Source organism: Micropterus dolomieu, linkage group LG08, assembly GCF_021292245.1.
Source record: "Micropterus dolomieu isolate WLL.071019.BEF.003 ecotype Adirondacks linkage group LG08, ASM2129224v1, whole genome shotgun sequence".
NCBI lineage: Eukaryota > Metazoa > Chordata > Actinopteri > Centrarchiformes > Centrarchidae > Micropterus > Micropterus dolomieu.
In genome coordinates, this window is record NC_060157.1 from 22,519,453 (window position 1) to 22,535,340 (window position 15,888).

The following is a 15,888-nucleotide window of genomic DNA, read 5'->3' on the forward strand; positions in this document are numbered from 1 at the left end:
TAGATTTGTACCGTTCATATAAGCACAAGACTTACCACCGTCATTGGGGTGATTGTAGACAAACCCTCAACATTATAATGAATGAAATCTCCAATCTTGATTTATTACTCATTTGGTGGTAGCTGTCTATAAAATGTAAAAAGAAAAATAGAATAAAATGATGTAAACATGCAAGCAAAATGTATAACAAATATTTACAAATGGAACCATCTGTTCCTTGAAAGCCATGTTTCCTCATTCCAATTCCTCCCTCCACCTGCAGGGTTGGGCGAGCGATGGGCCACCAGCTGAGCTCAACATCATGGCACAGAGCACTTCCATCCAGAGGGTCCAAAGGCTCATCGACTCTGTGCCCCTGACCAATCTGCTGTTCACCCTTCTCTCCACTTCCTACAAAAAGGTGCAATCATTATATATTTACGCACATACTTTGGGGAATTGCAAATTATGTTGTTTTATTGACCATTGCAAACAGACCGAGAGCAGGCGCTTGTGCTGCTTTTGGGAAAACTGACAGAAGGTCATAAGATGCGTTTCATCTGATAGCTGCCTGTAAGGGGGAAAATGTTTTTCTCTAAAGGCTAATTTTTCTAGTTTTGATATTTACATAACACAAAAGGTGACATAAATTAGACATAAAAGACAAAACAAATGCCCTCTCCTCTACATACTGCTTTGTTAATAAAATTGGTGTATGATTGGAAAAAGTGTGTGAGTGTAATGGAAAGATTGAAAAGTGTGCTCATTTTTAAGATTGTCCATGTTTTTCCTTCCATCAGGCTTGTGTTCTCCAACGCCAGAGGAAGGGCTCAGTCAGCAGTGACGCCAGTGCTTCTACAGATTCAAACACCTACTATGAGGATGATTTCAGCAGTACAGAGGAGGATAGCAGTCAAGGTACTTTATCATTCTGGATTAAAGCATTACATAATGACTTCAGAAAGCCTCCTTAAAATTGAGCGTTCATGCACTCATAGTAGCTTTAGATTTGCAAAACAAGAAGAACATCACACCTCTGACAGTTGTCTGGACATAACTTTTACTTCATTCACAGATAACACAAGAAACAGAGCACATATTGATTTTTTTGCCAGCATTGATAATACAGGAACAACAACTCAAAGGACTGGATAATTAAGCATTTTATTCAACTTGATAGAAGTAGATGACTTGTCATTCATATGAAATGTGCAGCAAAGTGGGTGTCCAACAAAGAGAAGGATTTTAGTGTATTTGGGAACACTTTGGGATGACTTTGCTTAGTGGTAAGTATTAAGTAGTTTTCAATAATGCAAGGATTTAAACTGTATATTGAGCCCAAGATGTCTCATTATCACAAGTGATCAATTATAATGATAATATACATATTAAGGGTGCACGATATGTCAATGACTGATATATTATTGGCTGATAAGTACGAACATTAAATTGTAATTGTTCCAATAATGGAATTTCAGCCGATAGTAATATCCGATAACGTGGAGCATGCTGACGAGGGGCGTCTCTCGAAACCCGGGTTCTGAATTATGACAGCAGATCAAAGAGGCCACAACAGAGAGAATAAAACAAACTTGTGGTTAAATTTCACTACAGTCACATTGACTCTGCTTGTTATCCAACAAAGTACGGAAGTACAAGCAAGATATCAATCACCCGTTGAAGAAGCAGGACATAAACTTGCATAAATACGACATCTTCGTCTGTTCTCTCTGCAGCCCTTTCACTGTCTCCTCCATCCACAGGCAGCATGTTTTACCCAGACATAGAGAGGTTGTTATTCTAATACCGAAATTGTCATGAACAACCTAAAGATTTTAAGGCTGAGACCAAGCAGTCCTCTCCGGGCTCTCTCCAGCTGTAGAGGGACAATGACAAGAACAGAGCATAAGTGACCACAGGATTGTTAAAGGCTTGCAGCCTTCCTAAACAGTGGTGTCCAAAGACTTTGGGTAATCATTAATTATTTCAAGCTATGTGAAGCTATTCTAATGGGGTTTTTTTTGTAGCCTGCACATGCTTGTCAATAAGGATTGATATTAGTGTCATTATTATTAGTAGTATTAAATATGTATTAGTCTACATATTTAAAAAAATAAATCAAAGTTATGACAAATTATTAAATACTTTAATTTATTATTTAATTTATTCTTTATTCTCAGGATGGACTCAACAACAACAACAACAACAAACAAAAACTAGATTTATTTTTCTTGCATTTGGGAGACTGATCGGTATCGGCCCAAAAAAAACCCAGATAATTATCGGTTATCGGCCCTGAAATTCCATATTGTGCATTTCTAATGTATTTGATTTAGAAGAAACCGTTAAATAAGGAAATACAATAGATTTATGGACCATAGAATGAAGGCATGATCAGGGCATCATGTAACTGTAGCTGTAATAGAGGTAAACCTATATGCTCATCACTTGAGTGAGAATCAGTAAACTGACCAACAAGCCAATAATCTCTAAAGCTTTGTGTAATTCCTCAAGGTATGCCTCAGATTTCTCTCTATGACAGTGTGTAAGTGCTGAAAGCAGAGTTATGTTTGTGTTTGATCTCTGAGCTAGTGTCAGTGCTGAGCTGTATCAGTGAAGCAGTGAAACAGGTGTGCTGTCAGTGGATCAGTCAGTCAGGTTATGGCAGCAGTGAGAAGGGTAAACACACACACACACACACACACACACACACACACACACACACACACACACACACACACACACACACACACACACACACACACACACACACACACACACACACACACAGTAATGTAATTAAAACATCTTGTCCCTTCATCACACAATGACAGTGTAGTTGACAGTGTCTACTATTTCAGCAGAGAGAAGACAGGAGAAGACAAGTGCAGCTTGTGTCTCAGGTCAGCAGTTTTCTGTCCTCAGGTCAAAGACTTGGTGTCAACTTCACTGTCTTAGAGTCATTTTGTTATTGTATGTCTCTCAGTTTAGGCTCTGAGCTGTGGCCCTAGTAGCTTAGTAATGACAGAGCCACAGAAGAAGAGGCTTTGGCAAAACAACCCCTAGTCTGAAAGGTGCTTTCAACTGAAATTGACATGAACTAAATCTTAATGTTTTGTCAAAGAGGTTTATCTGTGGCTCGGTGTGGTTCAAAGGATAATACCAGTGGTGTTGACATGTGGGTGCTCATTATTGTTTTTACCGATGGACTAAATTTAGCTCCTCTTGCTATGTAAAGTAAAAGTTTTCCCCAGGTGTTTTTGAGAGCTTTGTCCTAAAAACACATCATCCCTTTGTCTTACACTCTGTGCCCCTGCCTTGTCTTGCCTTAATTTAATACAGACATAAACCTTTTTTTTTTTCTTTTTTTTTACATGTAGTAATTCATCAATACTAATCACTATTTTATGGTTATATTTCCTAGCCATACCTCAGATGTCAATGATTTATTTATTTATTAATTTTTGGTCATCACATTCTTATTACTCGCATTACTTGTCACACATGTCTGAAAATGTACAAATACAAAAATAATGTAGCCATAATGTAACCCATGTCACAAAGTGGTATTATTCTTGAATACGATAAATTCTATTTGTGCTTGTAAACTATGGGCTTAAACACACTATGCTATGTCTTGCTTTCACCTTAAAAGTTATGATTTTTTTTAATGTTGCATGCAAATGTGAATATCAACTTAAAGTGATATTCTTTTAAGATTTAAAAGTTGTTCCTATTTTTTGTATTTGAATTAATCTGTAGATACTTCAACTCACTGCGTCTTCAGCGAAATACTTTACAAGTCTAATCATAAAGTTGCTAAAATATATTTCATTGATTCATAGCCACTGAAAAAGGGTATTGTTGTTGGGCCACCACTCACAATGATAGGTGAGAGAGTTCAGCGTGTCGTCAGTCGGATGGCAAGAGAAAGCAGAAACCTCCGACCAACCCCTGACTAAAATAACTCTTTTAAAAGGCAACCCTCTGGTGGGGAAGGAGTCAAAACTAGTGCGGGAGGTTGAGTGAGACACTAGAAGTAGTTGGGCTCCACCTGTACACACAGAACCGGTTCTGGAACCAAAACCCATGATAGGAGCGCTACTCGTTCCTTTGCTGGAGTTGTCCAGGGTGAGATGGCTGGAGCGGGAATGGGAAAACTCAGGAGCAACCAGCTGAGCACTATTGTGTTAGACGGCTCACCTCTATGCAGCTGGGGAGAGGAAGGCTCTCACTGTTTTCTGTTCCCATGCCACAAACATGATCTTAGAGTATCTGGCTGTCTCGGATTTCCTGGATAGGGTCCTTTTTAGAGGGCACCATCTGATGATTCTCTATTTCTGCTGGGGAAATTGAATGCACATGAAGGAAACGACAGAATAACATAGAGGGGTTGATCATAGGTAATGGCCTGCCAGATTTTAACCAGAATGATGCTTTGCACCTTCTCCTCTTGTCATATTGTCCATGACAAATACTATTTTTTTGAGTGTAAGACAGTGGTAGTGTTCTCGGTAGCAGAACACCATAGGCCAGAGATTAATGATTGACTTTATAATCATATCATCAGATCTGCTGACATAAGTCTTACTCTCGGGTGAACGGTGGAGCAGTGCTGCCATCTGACCTGGATCAGATGGTGGCTTAGGATGCAAGACATACTCTGTTCACCCTCACAACCCCTTTGGGTTTACAGAGTATTTCTGGCAGAGGCCCCATTTGCTAGGTCTTAAAATCCCACCTGTTAAGGATTTCTTCCTCTGTTCCATGAGAGGTTGAATGTAACAGACTGAATATTAATTTGGCAGAATAGGTTTTTCCATAGGTTTAAAGCAAATAGTCATTCATGATAGTGTCAATCGCATTAGAATGTTCTTTTAATATTTAAATGACTTTTTCATTTGTAATTCATAGTTTCCATGATGCTTCAAAGATAGCTGGTCGGCCATGTGACAGAATTGACCGTATTAGTACACCAAGATAATATTTAAAGGTGGGGCATTTGATTCTGGAGAAATCAAGTTCATATCAAATACCATGATGTAGAGCAAACAGCGACACGGCAAGCAATGTAACTAACGTTATGCAAGTTGTGGGTTAGCAAACTGTCGCCACAGATGCTGCTGTGAAGCCAACCTGTAGTAGGGCTGAACGATTTGGGGAAAAAATCTAATTGCGATTTTAAAAAAAGGTTTAGCTAGAGTTCAATATTCACTGTCTATTTTTGACAAAACCCGCGTCGAGCAGCACAGAGCAGATGAACCAGGCAGGAAGTCAGACACAGACCGGCAGAGAGAATCTGGTCGATTTTCAAAATAGAACACCCTGTGCACACTCGCAATTGTATATCAACAATAAACACAGTTAAAACAGACTATACAAAACTATTTAACTACATAGCCTACTTAACCATAGTAGAAGCACAACAAGCAAGGACAACTGCACAAATAAACAAAATCTGAATAAGTCAGCAAAATCAGACAAACGCTCTTATTCTGAGATGCTCCATGTGGATGTTGCCGTGCAGATTGCATAACGAAACGGGCTCACAGAGAGCTATCTGTAGTTGAAGCACACAGTGACAAATTAACAACACTTCAACAACGTAGGGCAGGCTAAATGCTCCGCTGCTGAAACACTTCAGTGTGAGTTGACGCTAGACAAAACTGTGGCAAAGCCGCCACCTTATTCTGTTTGGCTGACGCCATTATCCCACGTTTTCCTCTAGTTTCATTTCGTTTCAGCTCAGCAGATACTGGACAGCTTCCGTTGGAGAGTAACAACACATTTTTGTCACTAAGCGTCAGCCTGACTTTAGCACTGTTTGTGTCATAGTTGCCAGTTGCACAATCGCATATGGCAGCTATGAACCAAACATTGCGTGCAATTTAAATGCTTATGTTTCTTTTAATAGAATTTATTAAAAGAACACAACTTTGATTCATGCTTAATTATTTGTAGATTTTCACGAGCATTCAATTCAACGGGGCTTTATTAACAGACGGACATTTAAATGGCTAAAGCAAGAGTGAAATAAAACATGTACATAAACAGGTGTTATAAACTATCTGTTGGAGCTACACAAATCTGGATTACTGTACAGCAGCTTTTTTTTCAGTAACTAGGCTGACATGGGAAAACACTACAGCATGATTCATTATAATTTCACTGTTTTAATGACAAGTGTATTAATGTATGTAAAATAAATACAATAAATGGCGTTTCCCTTAGTGTCAGGGATATTTGTTAAAAGTGTGTCTTTTGAGAAAGATATTCTTAGAAGAAGAATTCTGTAGTATTCATCTTTAAGTGGATATTCACCAACAGGAAGTCAGTGTATGTTCACTATTCACTGCTGTCTTTTGCTCTTGTCCTGCACAGTGTTGTAGGTGTCATGAACTAGTTTTAAAGCTTTTTACATTTTGCATTTGGATAACACCACTACCACTCCACAAATATCGTGTAAGTCTTGGGACATACCTCAGCTCATTTCATTCATTTACATCATTTGTCTTTCCCTACAGATGATGACAGTGAACCCATCTTGGGGCTTTGGTTTGAGGAGACAATTTCGCCCACCAAAGACAAAGTCGCTCCCCCGCCCCCTCCACCACCGCCACCCCTGGAGACCTCTCCCAGACTTAAGAGTCCCAGCAAGCAGAATCCAAGCGAGAATGGCAACATTTTAGCTGGCCGTAAAGACCCAGAACTGGTGAGGACTAATTTTTGCGAACTGACAGCATAAGTCCAGAGTTAACAGCTCATGCATTTCTTTATAATGCAAGCATATATGTCGCTATGTCTCTGCCAACAGCTTATGAAAGTTTTTCCGTTTTAACATATGACAACCCAGCAACTCACAATTGTTTGTTTCTATAGTTCCTCAGTTTAGCCTCCAGCATTTTGAACTTCATCACCACATCAATGCTTAAGTCCAGGAACAACTTCATCCGCAACTACCTGAGCGTGTCCCTGACAGAGCAGCACATGGCTACGTTAGCCAGCATCATCAAAGACGTTGACAAAGATGTCAAAGGTACACCTGAAAAAATGTCTGCTGATCATAAAGATGATCAAAATGTTACTCTGACTTCCTTTTGTTGGCTTGGTAGCTAATGATAGGTGTAGCCCATAGTAAGTAGACAGCAATGCATGCCGCTAGGTTTATAGCTTTTTTTTTTTTCTCCTCAGGTTCCTCAGACGAAGTGTTTTCTTTAGCTCTTTATCACTTCAACCACACCCTGGTAACATCAGATCTTCCATCCCCGGCCTTGCAGGTGAAAGGAATTTCTTTGTTGTGCCAGTATCTTGTTCACCAGCATCACAAATCTCTGTGATTAACTTACAGTAATGAGCATCTTATTTGAATTGTTTATTTAATGCCACAGACTTATTCTTGAATCCCTTGTCATTCCCAGAGCACCCTTCTTCAACAATTAGGTGTTGCGCCCTTTTCGGAGGGCCCATGGCCCCTGTACATTCACCCTCAATCATTATCGGTCCTCTCCAGACTTCTCCTCATATGGCAACACAAAGCCAGTGTGCAAGGAGAACCAGATGTTCCTGAGTGTATGAAAGTCTGGGAAAGGTATGGCAACCATGGCAATACTCATCAGGCTAATTTTTACAATGAACTGGTTAAATTCTTCCCATGAAGCATTCACCATAACATCTTATCAGTACTTGTACTTTTGACTGATAATTAAAAAAAGAAAACAACTGGAGTTAGTGTGCTCACAGAAACGCTCTGCTTCACTTTGGCTTCCGTGTTAAGTAATGAGCGAAAAGAAGACCTTTTTAAGTTGATCAGTTTTTACCAATATTCGAGAACAGAGGGAACACACCTTTTTACAGTGAAGTTCAAAGTCATATCTACTGTGGGGCTGTGGTTTCTTTTTTACCCACTTCTCCTTTCTGCTGCCTTTCATTTCCTACTCTCATAGATTTCTGGGAACATTGAAGCAACACACTATCCAGAGTTCTGTTCATGGAGAAGATGACCTTAATGTGGAGCATCTTCAGCTCCTTCTGCTCCTTTTCCACAATCTGTCAGAGCGCGGCCGACGGTCAGTCCTGACCCTGGTCACCCAGGCCATCACTGAAGTGGCACAGAGCATAGACTCCCAGCTGAAGGCAGTCCCCCTCAATCTGGCCCGCCTGTGTCTGGTTTTTGACTACCTGCTCCGGCACTACTCCAAGGCTCCCTTGTACCTTTTTGAACAGGTTAATTGCTTCTCTGCTACTTCTCTCTACTGGTTTTCTAATGGTGGTTTTCTTGTCCTGATACCAAATTGCATAGATTTAGTGTTCTATTATTTGAATACAAAAATGTCTACACATTCACTTTCACAGAAAATTCCTTTAAAGCAACCTCTTAATACCACAGATTCATATATTTATAAGGTTTCCAACTTTCCAAGTTTTTTTTTATTTGATTACCCCAGTTATAGGAATAACATGACACCCAAATAAAGTGGTAGTACAAATCATTATTCTGATGCTGAATATTTGAATAAATGTGTGTGTGGTACTGTGATGACTGGAAATTTATCTTCTCTCTACCACCATTATTATTCATAGGTGCAGTATAACCTCCTCACCCCACCATCCACCGGGCCATGTTCTGTTCAGGAAGGTGGCAAACGCAGCAGTCTCCCACTTTACTATGGATTCAAAGAGGTGGAGGAGAACTGGGCCAAACACTGTTCAGCAGGTAAGATCAGTGAAGATTTTACACACTGGCCAGAGCATGGCAGCAGGTAGAGAAATTCACCAGACGCTTGCATCGATTTTTCACAGCCACACATTATTTTTAGCATAAACAAAGATTATTAACAGATCAGTGGTTGCCCTAAGTATTCAACTTGGTGGCATTGATTTCCCAATTTGCATTTTATCTCAGTGCTTATATCCTGCAAGCCATTTAAAGTGTTATTTGCTCATATTGTCGAGTGTAGTTGAGTCTTATAAAACATCAGAAAGCAATGTATATTGTATTTAGTGGTTTCAGTTATGGTAACTGTTCCTGCCTCTCCCATCATCTGATAAACATTGCAGTTTGTGCTAGGTGTCTGCGTGAAATATTGCAAAATTATTGAAAAAAGACGAACTTAAAAACAACAGGAGATGCAATAAACAAACACGTGTATTTCATATTGTCTGTTCTTATTTCTTTTTTTGTGAAGAGGATGTGGCTATGTTCGTCCTAGAAAATAATGTTCTGATTTCATGCATTTCCATCTTAGATTCAAATGTTCAGCCCAAATTCTACTGCGTTCTGTCCCCTGAGGCATCTGAAGATGATATCAGCAGACTGGACAGCAAGGTGAAACTTTGATCTCTAATAAATAAGTATACAAAAATATAATGTCCTTCACTGTTTTCAAACATAACGTTTCTTCTTGCCTTGTAGGTCTTTCCTAAGCTGTTCAGTGGCGCAGTTAAATACGATGACCTGTACGGGTGGCTCATCTCACTCCTGGTAGCAGGCTCTCAGTTTGACACAGCAAGAAGACAGGAGAACAAGCCCATCACTCCTATGGTGAGAAAACACCTCATGAGCAAACCATGAATTGTGTAAATTGGTTAACAAGGCCGTGATGCAGGCGGCATCACAGTTGCCCTGAACTACTTTAAGCTCATGTTGTCCCCAGCGTTTCAAGTTACCAGCTCTTTGTGGCTCCACCATTTCTTCATCATTCACTTTGCAAATTAACTTTAAATAAAAACCTTCCAGTTGTTTGATTTTGAAAGCCTTTTAATTAGGAATGCACCGAATGTTTGGCAACCTAAATTAATCGGCCGAAAATAGCACAAAAAAGCACTTTTGGTGTAAAACCTAATAAGTTGAAAGACTGAATAAATTTTACCAAACAGTTACGTTGACTGTATGCTAGCACATCCACTCCATGTGTGGTTGACTTCTTAGAAAGGGCAACAAAAGGTCTGAACTGCTTAGAGTGTTTCTGTCAGTCGTTTGTCAGAAGGTGATAAAGCTAGTTGCGCCTAAATTTGGAGTGCACACGTGTTCAAGCCTTTATGGTAAATCCACCTAAACAAAAAAACCTTGTTTGATATTCGGGAAAGTTTTTCATCATTTCAGCTTCAGCCAACAATTTCGTTTCGGTGCATCACTACTTTTAATGTGAAGAACCATCAGGAAGTGTTTTAATAGTAACTAAACAGCAACAGACTTCAGCCCTGACATTAACTGAGTGCCGATTGGAAAACAGTGCATGTATGTTTTATCACCCTGCACAGGAGGCATGTTCCCTTCAGTACTACTTCCTTGTACTGTGGAGGATCCTGGGGGTTTTACCACCATCGAAGGCCTACATGGAGCAGCTAAAGACTGGCTGTAGCGATCCCAGTGAGAGCGACATCCTGCACACCCTACGATGGTCCTCACGTCTGCGGGTGTCTACCTACGTGAATTGGATCAAGGTCTGTTAACACCTGACAGTCATACATGCTAGTTAGCATGAATGATGCCAAAACAAATACATGATGTCAAAAAATATTACATTTGAAATTGTGTCATGGCCATAGTCAAATAGAAGAGTTTATGATGATGTGATTATTCTACTCATATTTATTTACATTTTCAAACAAATCAGTTGAAACAGGATGCTGCAGATTTGCATTTCTGAAATGATTGACTACTTAATTTCTGATTTACACAATATCCTGTGTCTTTAATGCTGTAATGGAATATTTGAGTCCTTTTTCATTTTCATTACTGACAGGAACACTTGGTGAAGCAGGGAATGAAAGCAGACCAAGCAGCCTCTCTGGTTGAGACGACGGCTGCTAAGTGCAGCACCGTTAAATACGACGTAGAGCTAGCAGAGGAGTACATTGCCAGACAGGTAATGATTATAATGTAGTCACTGTTGACTTGTGTATGATTGCTGTCCACACTAAGTTTTAAACACAGCTATAGCTCTCTTCCTGTAATTATAGGTGGTCATTGACATTTTAATATGGGTCCTTGTAAAATCATGGAAAGGTTTTGAAATTTTGTTCATGACAACGTGTGTGAACACAGTTACTGCCAGTCTTTGACGACTTGATTCTGTTGCAGATTTCCACCTTCTCCAGTGTAGACCCGAATGTCATCCTTCCACTTCATCAGTTACCTTCTCTACAAGCCATCTATACACTGGATGCAGTCATCTCCAAAGTGCAGGTTTCCCTAGATGACCATTTGTCTAAGGTTGCCATTGAGGCAGACACCCACAAATCATCAGAAATCACAAAGAACCTGCTGCCTGCCGCACTGCAGCTCACTGATGTTTACACAGCCTTTACAAGGTGAGAAAGGAATCACTCTTAACTTCTGCACTTGTGCTTAACACTGAGCATCAGACAATTGTCAGCTCATGCATTATGTCTAGCTGGAATACTGTGGAAGGATGTGATTACATTTGTAGGATTTGTTTAAATATTGCTTTATCTTCTGGCTAAAGCTTATCCACTTTAGCCAGAAGATTAAAAATGTTTTTGTGTAATCTCATCCCTGACTTGAGGACTTTTTAATGCAGTCCGTCATTAGAAGCATTATAAACGGATGTCTGTGAAGATTCTCATCCAGGTCACAGTTATCCGAGGAAAGTAAAAATCTAGGGAAACTGAACTTAGTTAAAATATTTGAAAGTATCATATAATGAGGATGGGAATTTTAAAAAGAGTGTTGCAGTCTAATACATGCACAAGGCCAAACAGTATTTTTCAGTAGTTAAATCCAAAAAGTGAATATGGGTGTGTCATTCATCCCTTTATCCTAATCAAAAACCGAACTTGTCGTGACCAGGTCTTACCTGCTAATGAACATCCCAGAGGAAGGGGAGAACAAGCTTACAGATGCCAAGCTCCAAGGTTATGCTGCAGTTCTGTCCATTGGCTCCACCCGCTGCAAGGCCAACACACTTGGTATGTGAAGGAATTACTCCTAAACAGTACATTCACTTACACAACTTTTTCTACACTCACTGTTTTAACCTGCACTTATTAATGAAACTTCACAGGTCACAGTATTATGCAGAACTTGCCATCAGCTGTACAGACAATATGTGAGACTTGGAACAGCATCCACACCAATGAATTCCCCAACATTGGCTCATGGGTACGTGAGTGAAGTTGTTGCTTATGGCTCAGTTTGACTCTGTCCCTCTTTGTGAGCAAGCTAAGTAAGGAGAGTAGGCAATCTACTCATGTTTTTGGGTTTTTTTAACCTAATTTTGACAGCAGATAGGTACTAAGTAATTGACCTAGTCTGTCTTGAAGGCTGATGTATAAATTAAAATTTTTTTTAACACCTGCTCCAGTTCTCAACCTCAAAATGCTAAATCCTCACTCTGCTGTCGCCTTTGGCTAAGCTATCTTCTGAGCAACTTCATTTTTTTTGTTGTTTAGATTTTAAATGTCTGTGTATTATTTTTATTTTATTTATTTCAATGGAATTGTAGTATTTGTTTAAACTTACAATTTTAAACATCAGATGTAATGCACTCTCCTATCTGTATCTGGTTGAATTTATTACTTAGGCTGCTCATTTTTATTATAGAAAATATATATCTAAAGCATTTGAAAAATGGTTGTACCAACAATTGTAAGAATTATAATCTGGTGGGATGTTTTTTATTTCTCAGCGAAATGCCTTTGCCAATGATACCATTCCATCTGAGAGCTATATCAGCGCCATCCAGGCAGCTCACCTGGGCACACTGAGTTGTCAGTCCTTGCCTCTGGCCTCTTCTCTTAAACACATCCTACTCTCGTTGGTCCGCCTCACTGGGGACCTCATTGTGTAAGTGGTTGTCCAGTCCTGTTGATAATCTTAATCATTTCACATATAACAAATGGTATGTGATCCATAGAATTAATTCATGGAAATCCTGTTGTTCTGTTAACATTGCTGTATGTTTGTCTCTTCAGCACAGAGGAGCTGAATCCTTCGCAGGTTGTGCGCACTTTGTTGCCCCTCCTCCTGGAGAGCAGCACAGAAAGTGTGGCTGAGATCAGCAGCACCTCACTGGAGCGCATCCTCGGACCATCGGAGTCAGATGCCTTCCTAGCCCGCATCTACGAGCGTCTGGTGACCGGGTGTTACAACATCATTGCCAATCACGCAGACCCCACCAGGTGAGCAATGTGTGACATGATATGTAATGAAACCTGCATTAATCAATAACACTGTGTGCTGTTAAACAGGTGTTGGTAGTGCTGAACCCACTGAGAATAATGACTCACTGTGCATATTGTTTTTGTTTAATAGCCAGCTTATTTAGTGTTTGGTTGAGTCTCACTGCTCTTAATAACCTTTTGATCTTTTATTTTCTTTAGTGGTTTGGATGAGTCTGTTCTTGAGGAATGCCTTCAGTACCTTGAAAAGCAGCTTGAGAGCAGTCAAGTCCGTAAGGCCATGGAAGAGTTCTTTTCATTCAGGTACCTGCTCAACTGAAAACACAGGCTGCATTATTACACAGATGTACGGCTACCTCACTTATTTTGTGCTACTTTATTTCAGTGGTGAGCTTGTCCAGATTATGATGGCGACAGCCAATGAAAATCTATCAGCAAAGTTCTGCAACAGGGTGCTGAAATTCTTCACCAAGCTCTTCCAGCTCAGTAAGTCTAATGTTGAAAGTGTAATTTCAATCAAGAAAAAAAGTATGCTTCAAATGGACTGGGTTATACCAACTGTCATCTGACCATATGTAATGTCAAAAGTGTTTAAGTGCTGTTCCGAATTGCCACATTTAAATGCCGGGTGAACAGTGTGCTGTGAAAAAGGTGTGAGAGACAAAAGATGTACACACATTCAGACTGTGTCTCTTCTTTCATGGTGTTGCACTATACAAGAAATGGCAAAAGTACTTGTGTAAAGAATATTTAAAAAAGTAGCATGAGAGAAAAGTTTAACTGCTGCATGCTTTGTCACCTCTGCACACCTGCCCCCGACAGCTGCGTAAAAGTAGGCGTGCTTGTCTGATTGTCTGTTGCTGATTATTCGATGATCCAACAAACACTTTATTTGAAGCATACTGATGCCTTGAAAGTGTCAAAAATCTAATTAGAAATCTTTAAAGCTGCAGATGCATCAGATTTTTCAAAAAGTCTAAATGTCATGGTAACCTTATCATACCCAGCTGAGAAAAGCCCAAACCCCAGCCTGCTGTGTTTGTGCGGCACGCTGGCCCAGCTGGCCTGTGTGGAGCCCTCTCGTCTGCAGTCCTGGCTGACGCGCATGACCGCCACCCCACCGAAGGACTCAGAGCAGTTGGAAATAGTGCAAGAAAACCGACAGCTTCTACAGGTGCTCACCACTCATATTGTGCGTGACAACAGCCAGGTGGGCGAAGGAGTTTGCACCGTCCTCCTCAGCACCCTTATTCCCATGGCAACAGACATGCTGGCCAACGGTGATGGAACAGGCTTTCCAGAGCTCATGGTCATCATGGCCACACTTGCCAGCGCCGGACAGGGAGCTGGCCACCTGCAGCTGCACAGGGCAGCTATCGACTGGCTAACCAGATGGTAAGAAATCAGTTTCACAGACATGCTGTTCCCCTGATTTAATTTACATCAGGGGGAACTGCATGATTTTTTTGGTATCAGTACTAGGGCTAAACTCGCCAGGAAAAAATGCTTGATAAAGGGACTCTCAGTTTATTTACCATGGATTGAAAGTTTGCATTGGCCGACCTAACCCCTTAGCCATTATCATGCAGCAATACAATCTTAAATGTCCGATTGTTTATTTAAAAATGACAAAACATTTTCCCTGCAGCAAGAAGTATTTAACACAGAAGAACGTTGTGGAAAAAGTGAGCTCAAACTTGACCCAAGGAAAGGTACATTTTTATATTTCGGTTTGTTACCCCAGAAGTGTCTTATTTTGACTTGATCCAGCTACTTGATGTGCACCTCTTCCTTGATTTCAGCATGCCAGCATGCTGGAATGCTCGTGCCACATCATCTCCTATCTGGCTGATGTGATGAATGCCCTGCGCCAAAGCAGTGGCCAAGGCACTACAGCACTGCTGATGGAGGGAGAAGAGAAGGCCATGGAAGTGGACTCGGACTGGGTGGAGGAACTGGCAGTAGAGGAGGATGATTCCCAGGCAGAGGACTCTGTGAGATCTCATCCCTTTATGACTAACCACCTGAAACAGAAACATTAAGGGTGCTCTGATTGATCGGTCACCAATCTTAATCGGCCGTTATTGGCTTTAACTAGTTTGATCGGTGGTCTCTAAAAAGGCTGATCAGAAAAGCTGATCAGATGATACAATAATCGCGGGACAAATTTCCCGCGATTATTGTATCATCTGATCAAAATGGTTTCACTATGCAGTCAGAGCAGTTTTCAAAGCCAGCTAGAACCAAAGTCCTTTTCAGACAGGAAGCTATTGATGTGGCCAGTTAATCATTTACAAAGACAGTTGAGCCGCAATCAGACTAGAGGAGCAACAAGCCAGAGCGATCGTGTGGAACTGTCGCGATCATGCTCATCTCACAGACACACCTGCCCGCTACCAGAGTTCAGTTGTCTTGACCCAAAGCGCATCAGGCAGAGAGAGACCGATCCTTCAGTAGTGTTGTAGTACTCGAGACCGGTCACTTTTTGATGGTCTTGGTCTTGTCTCGGTCTTAAGACCACTTTTTGATGGTCTTGTCTCGGTCTCGACCGCATTTGTACTCGACTGGTCTTCCTCAGTGTCCGAGACAAGACCAAGACCATAACTTCAGGAATGTCAAATTGCTTTTGCATTGTCTGATTTGTTAACATCCTAACTTTGAACGTAAGTAAAACATATTGCTTCAAATGCAACCAATAACCCTAATTAACGACTGTCACCCCTCCCTGCGATGCTTAACATTGATTTCAGCTCTTAGTGTTTGTAT

At 40.6% G+C, this 15,888-nt stretch overlaps 1 protein-coding gene across 8 annotated transcripts in view; it reads left to right on the forward strand.

Moving 5' to 3' along the window:
• Positions 1 to 15,888, forward strand: part of ubr4 (ubiquitin protein ligase E3 component n-recognin 4) — a 62,988-nt gene that overhangs the window by 5,806 nt on the left and 41,294 nt on the right. For 2 of the 8 annotated variants that reach the window (XM_046057522.1, XM_046057524.1), the window contains exons 13-36: positions 263 to 400; positions 780 to 897; positions 2,572 to 2,658; positions 2,841 to 2,882; positions 6,504 to 6,691; positions 6,859 to 7,015; positions 7,171 to 7,256; positions 7,398 to 7,567; positions 7,923 to 8,202; positions 8,560 to 8,692; positions 9,225 to 9,304; positions 9,392 to 9,520; positions 10,240 to 10,422; positions 10,725 to 10,847; positions 11,063 to 11,292; positions 11,792 to 11,910; positions 12,006 to 12,103; positions 12,630 to 12,787; positions 12,916 to 13,122; positions 13,324 to 13,425; positions 13,508 to 13,608; positions 14,130 to 14,517; positions 14,771 to 14,834; positions 14,925 to 15,116. In XM_046057522.1, coding sequence (XP_045913478.1) covers positions 263 to 400; positions 780 to 897; positions 2,572 to 2,658; positions 2,841 to 2,882; positions 6,504 to 6,691; positions 6,859 to 7,015; positions 7,171 to 7,256; positions 7,398 to 7,567; positions 7,923 to 8,202; positions 8,560 to 8,692; positions 9,225 to 9,304; positions 9,392 to 9,520; positions 10,240 to 10,422; positions 10,725 to 10,847; positions 11,063 to 11,292; positions 11,792 to 11,910; positions 12,006 to 12,103; positions 12,630 to 12,787; positions 12,916 to 13,122; positions 13,324 to 13,425; positions 13,508 to 13,608; positions 14,130 to 14,517; positions 14,771 to 14,834; positions 14,925 to 15,116 — 3,573 coding nt within the window. Of the gene's footprint in view, positions 1 to 262; positions 401 to 779; positions 898 to 2,567; positions 2,659 to 2,840; positions 2,883 to 6,503; positions 6,692 to 6,858; positions 7,016 to 7,170; positions 7,257 to 7,397; positions 7,568 to 7,922; positions 8,203 to 8,559; positions 8,693 to 9,224; positions 9,305 to 9,391; positions 9,521 to 10,239; positions 10,423 to 10,724; positions 10,848 to 11,062; positions 11,293 to 11,791; positions 11,911 to 12,005; positions 12,104 to 12,629; positions 12,788 to 12,915; positions 13,123 to 13,323; positions 13,426 to 13,507; positions 13,609 to 14,129; positions 14,518 to 14,770; positions 14,835 to 14,924; positions 15,117 to 15,888 lie in introns of those variants that run through there. The other 6 variants (XM_046057528.1, XM_046057529.1, XM_046057523.1 and 3 more) reach the window with 5 other exon arrangements.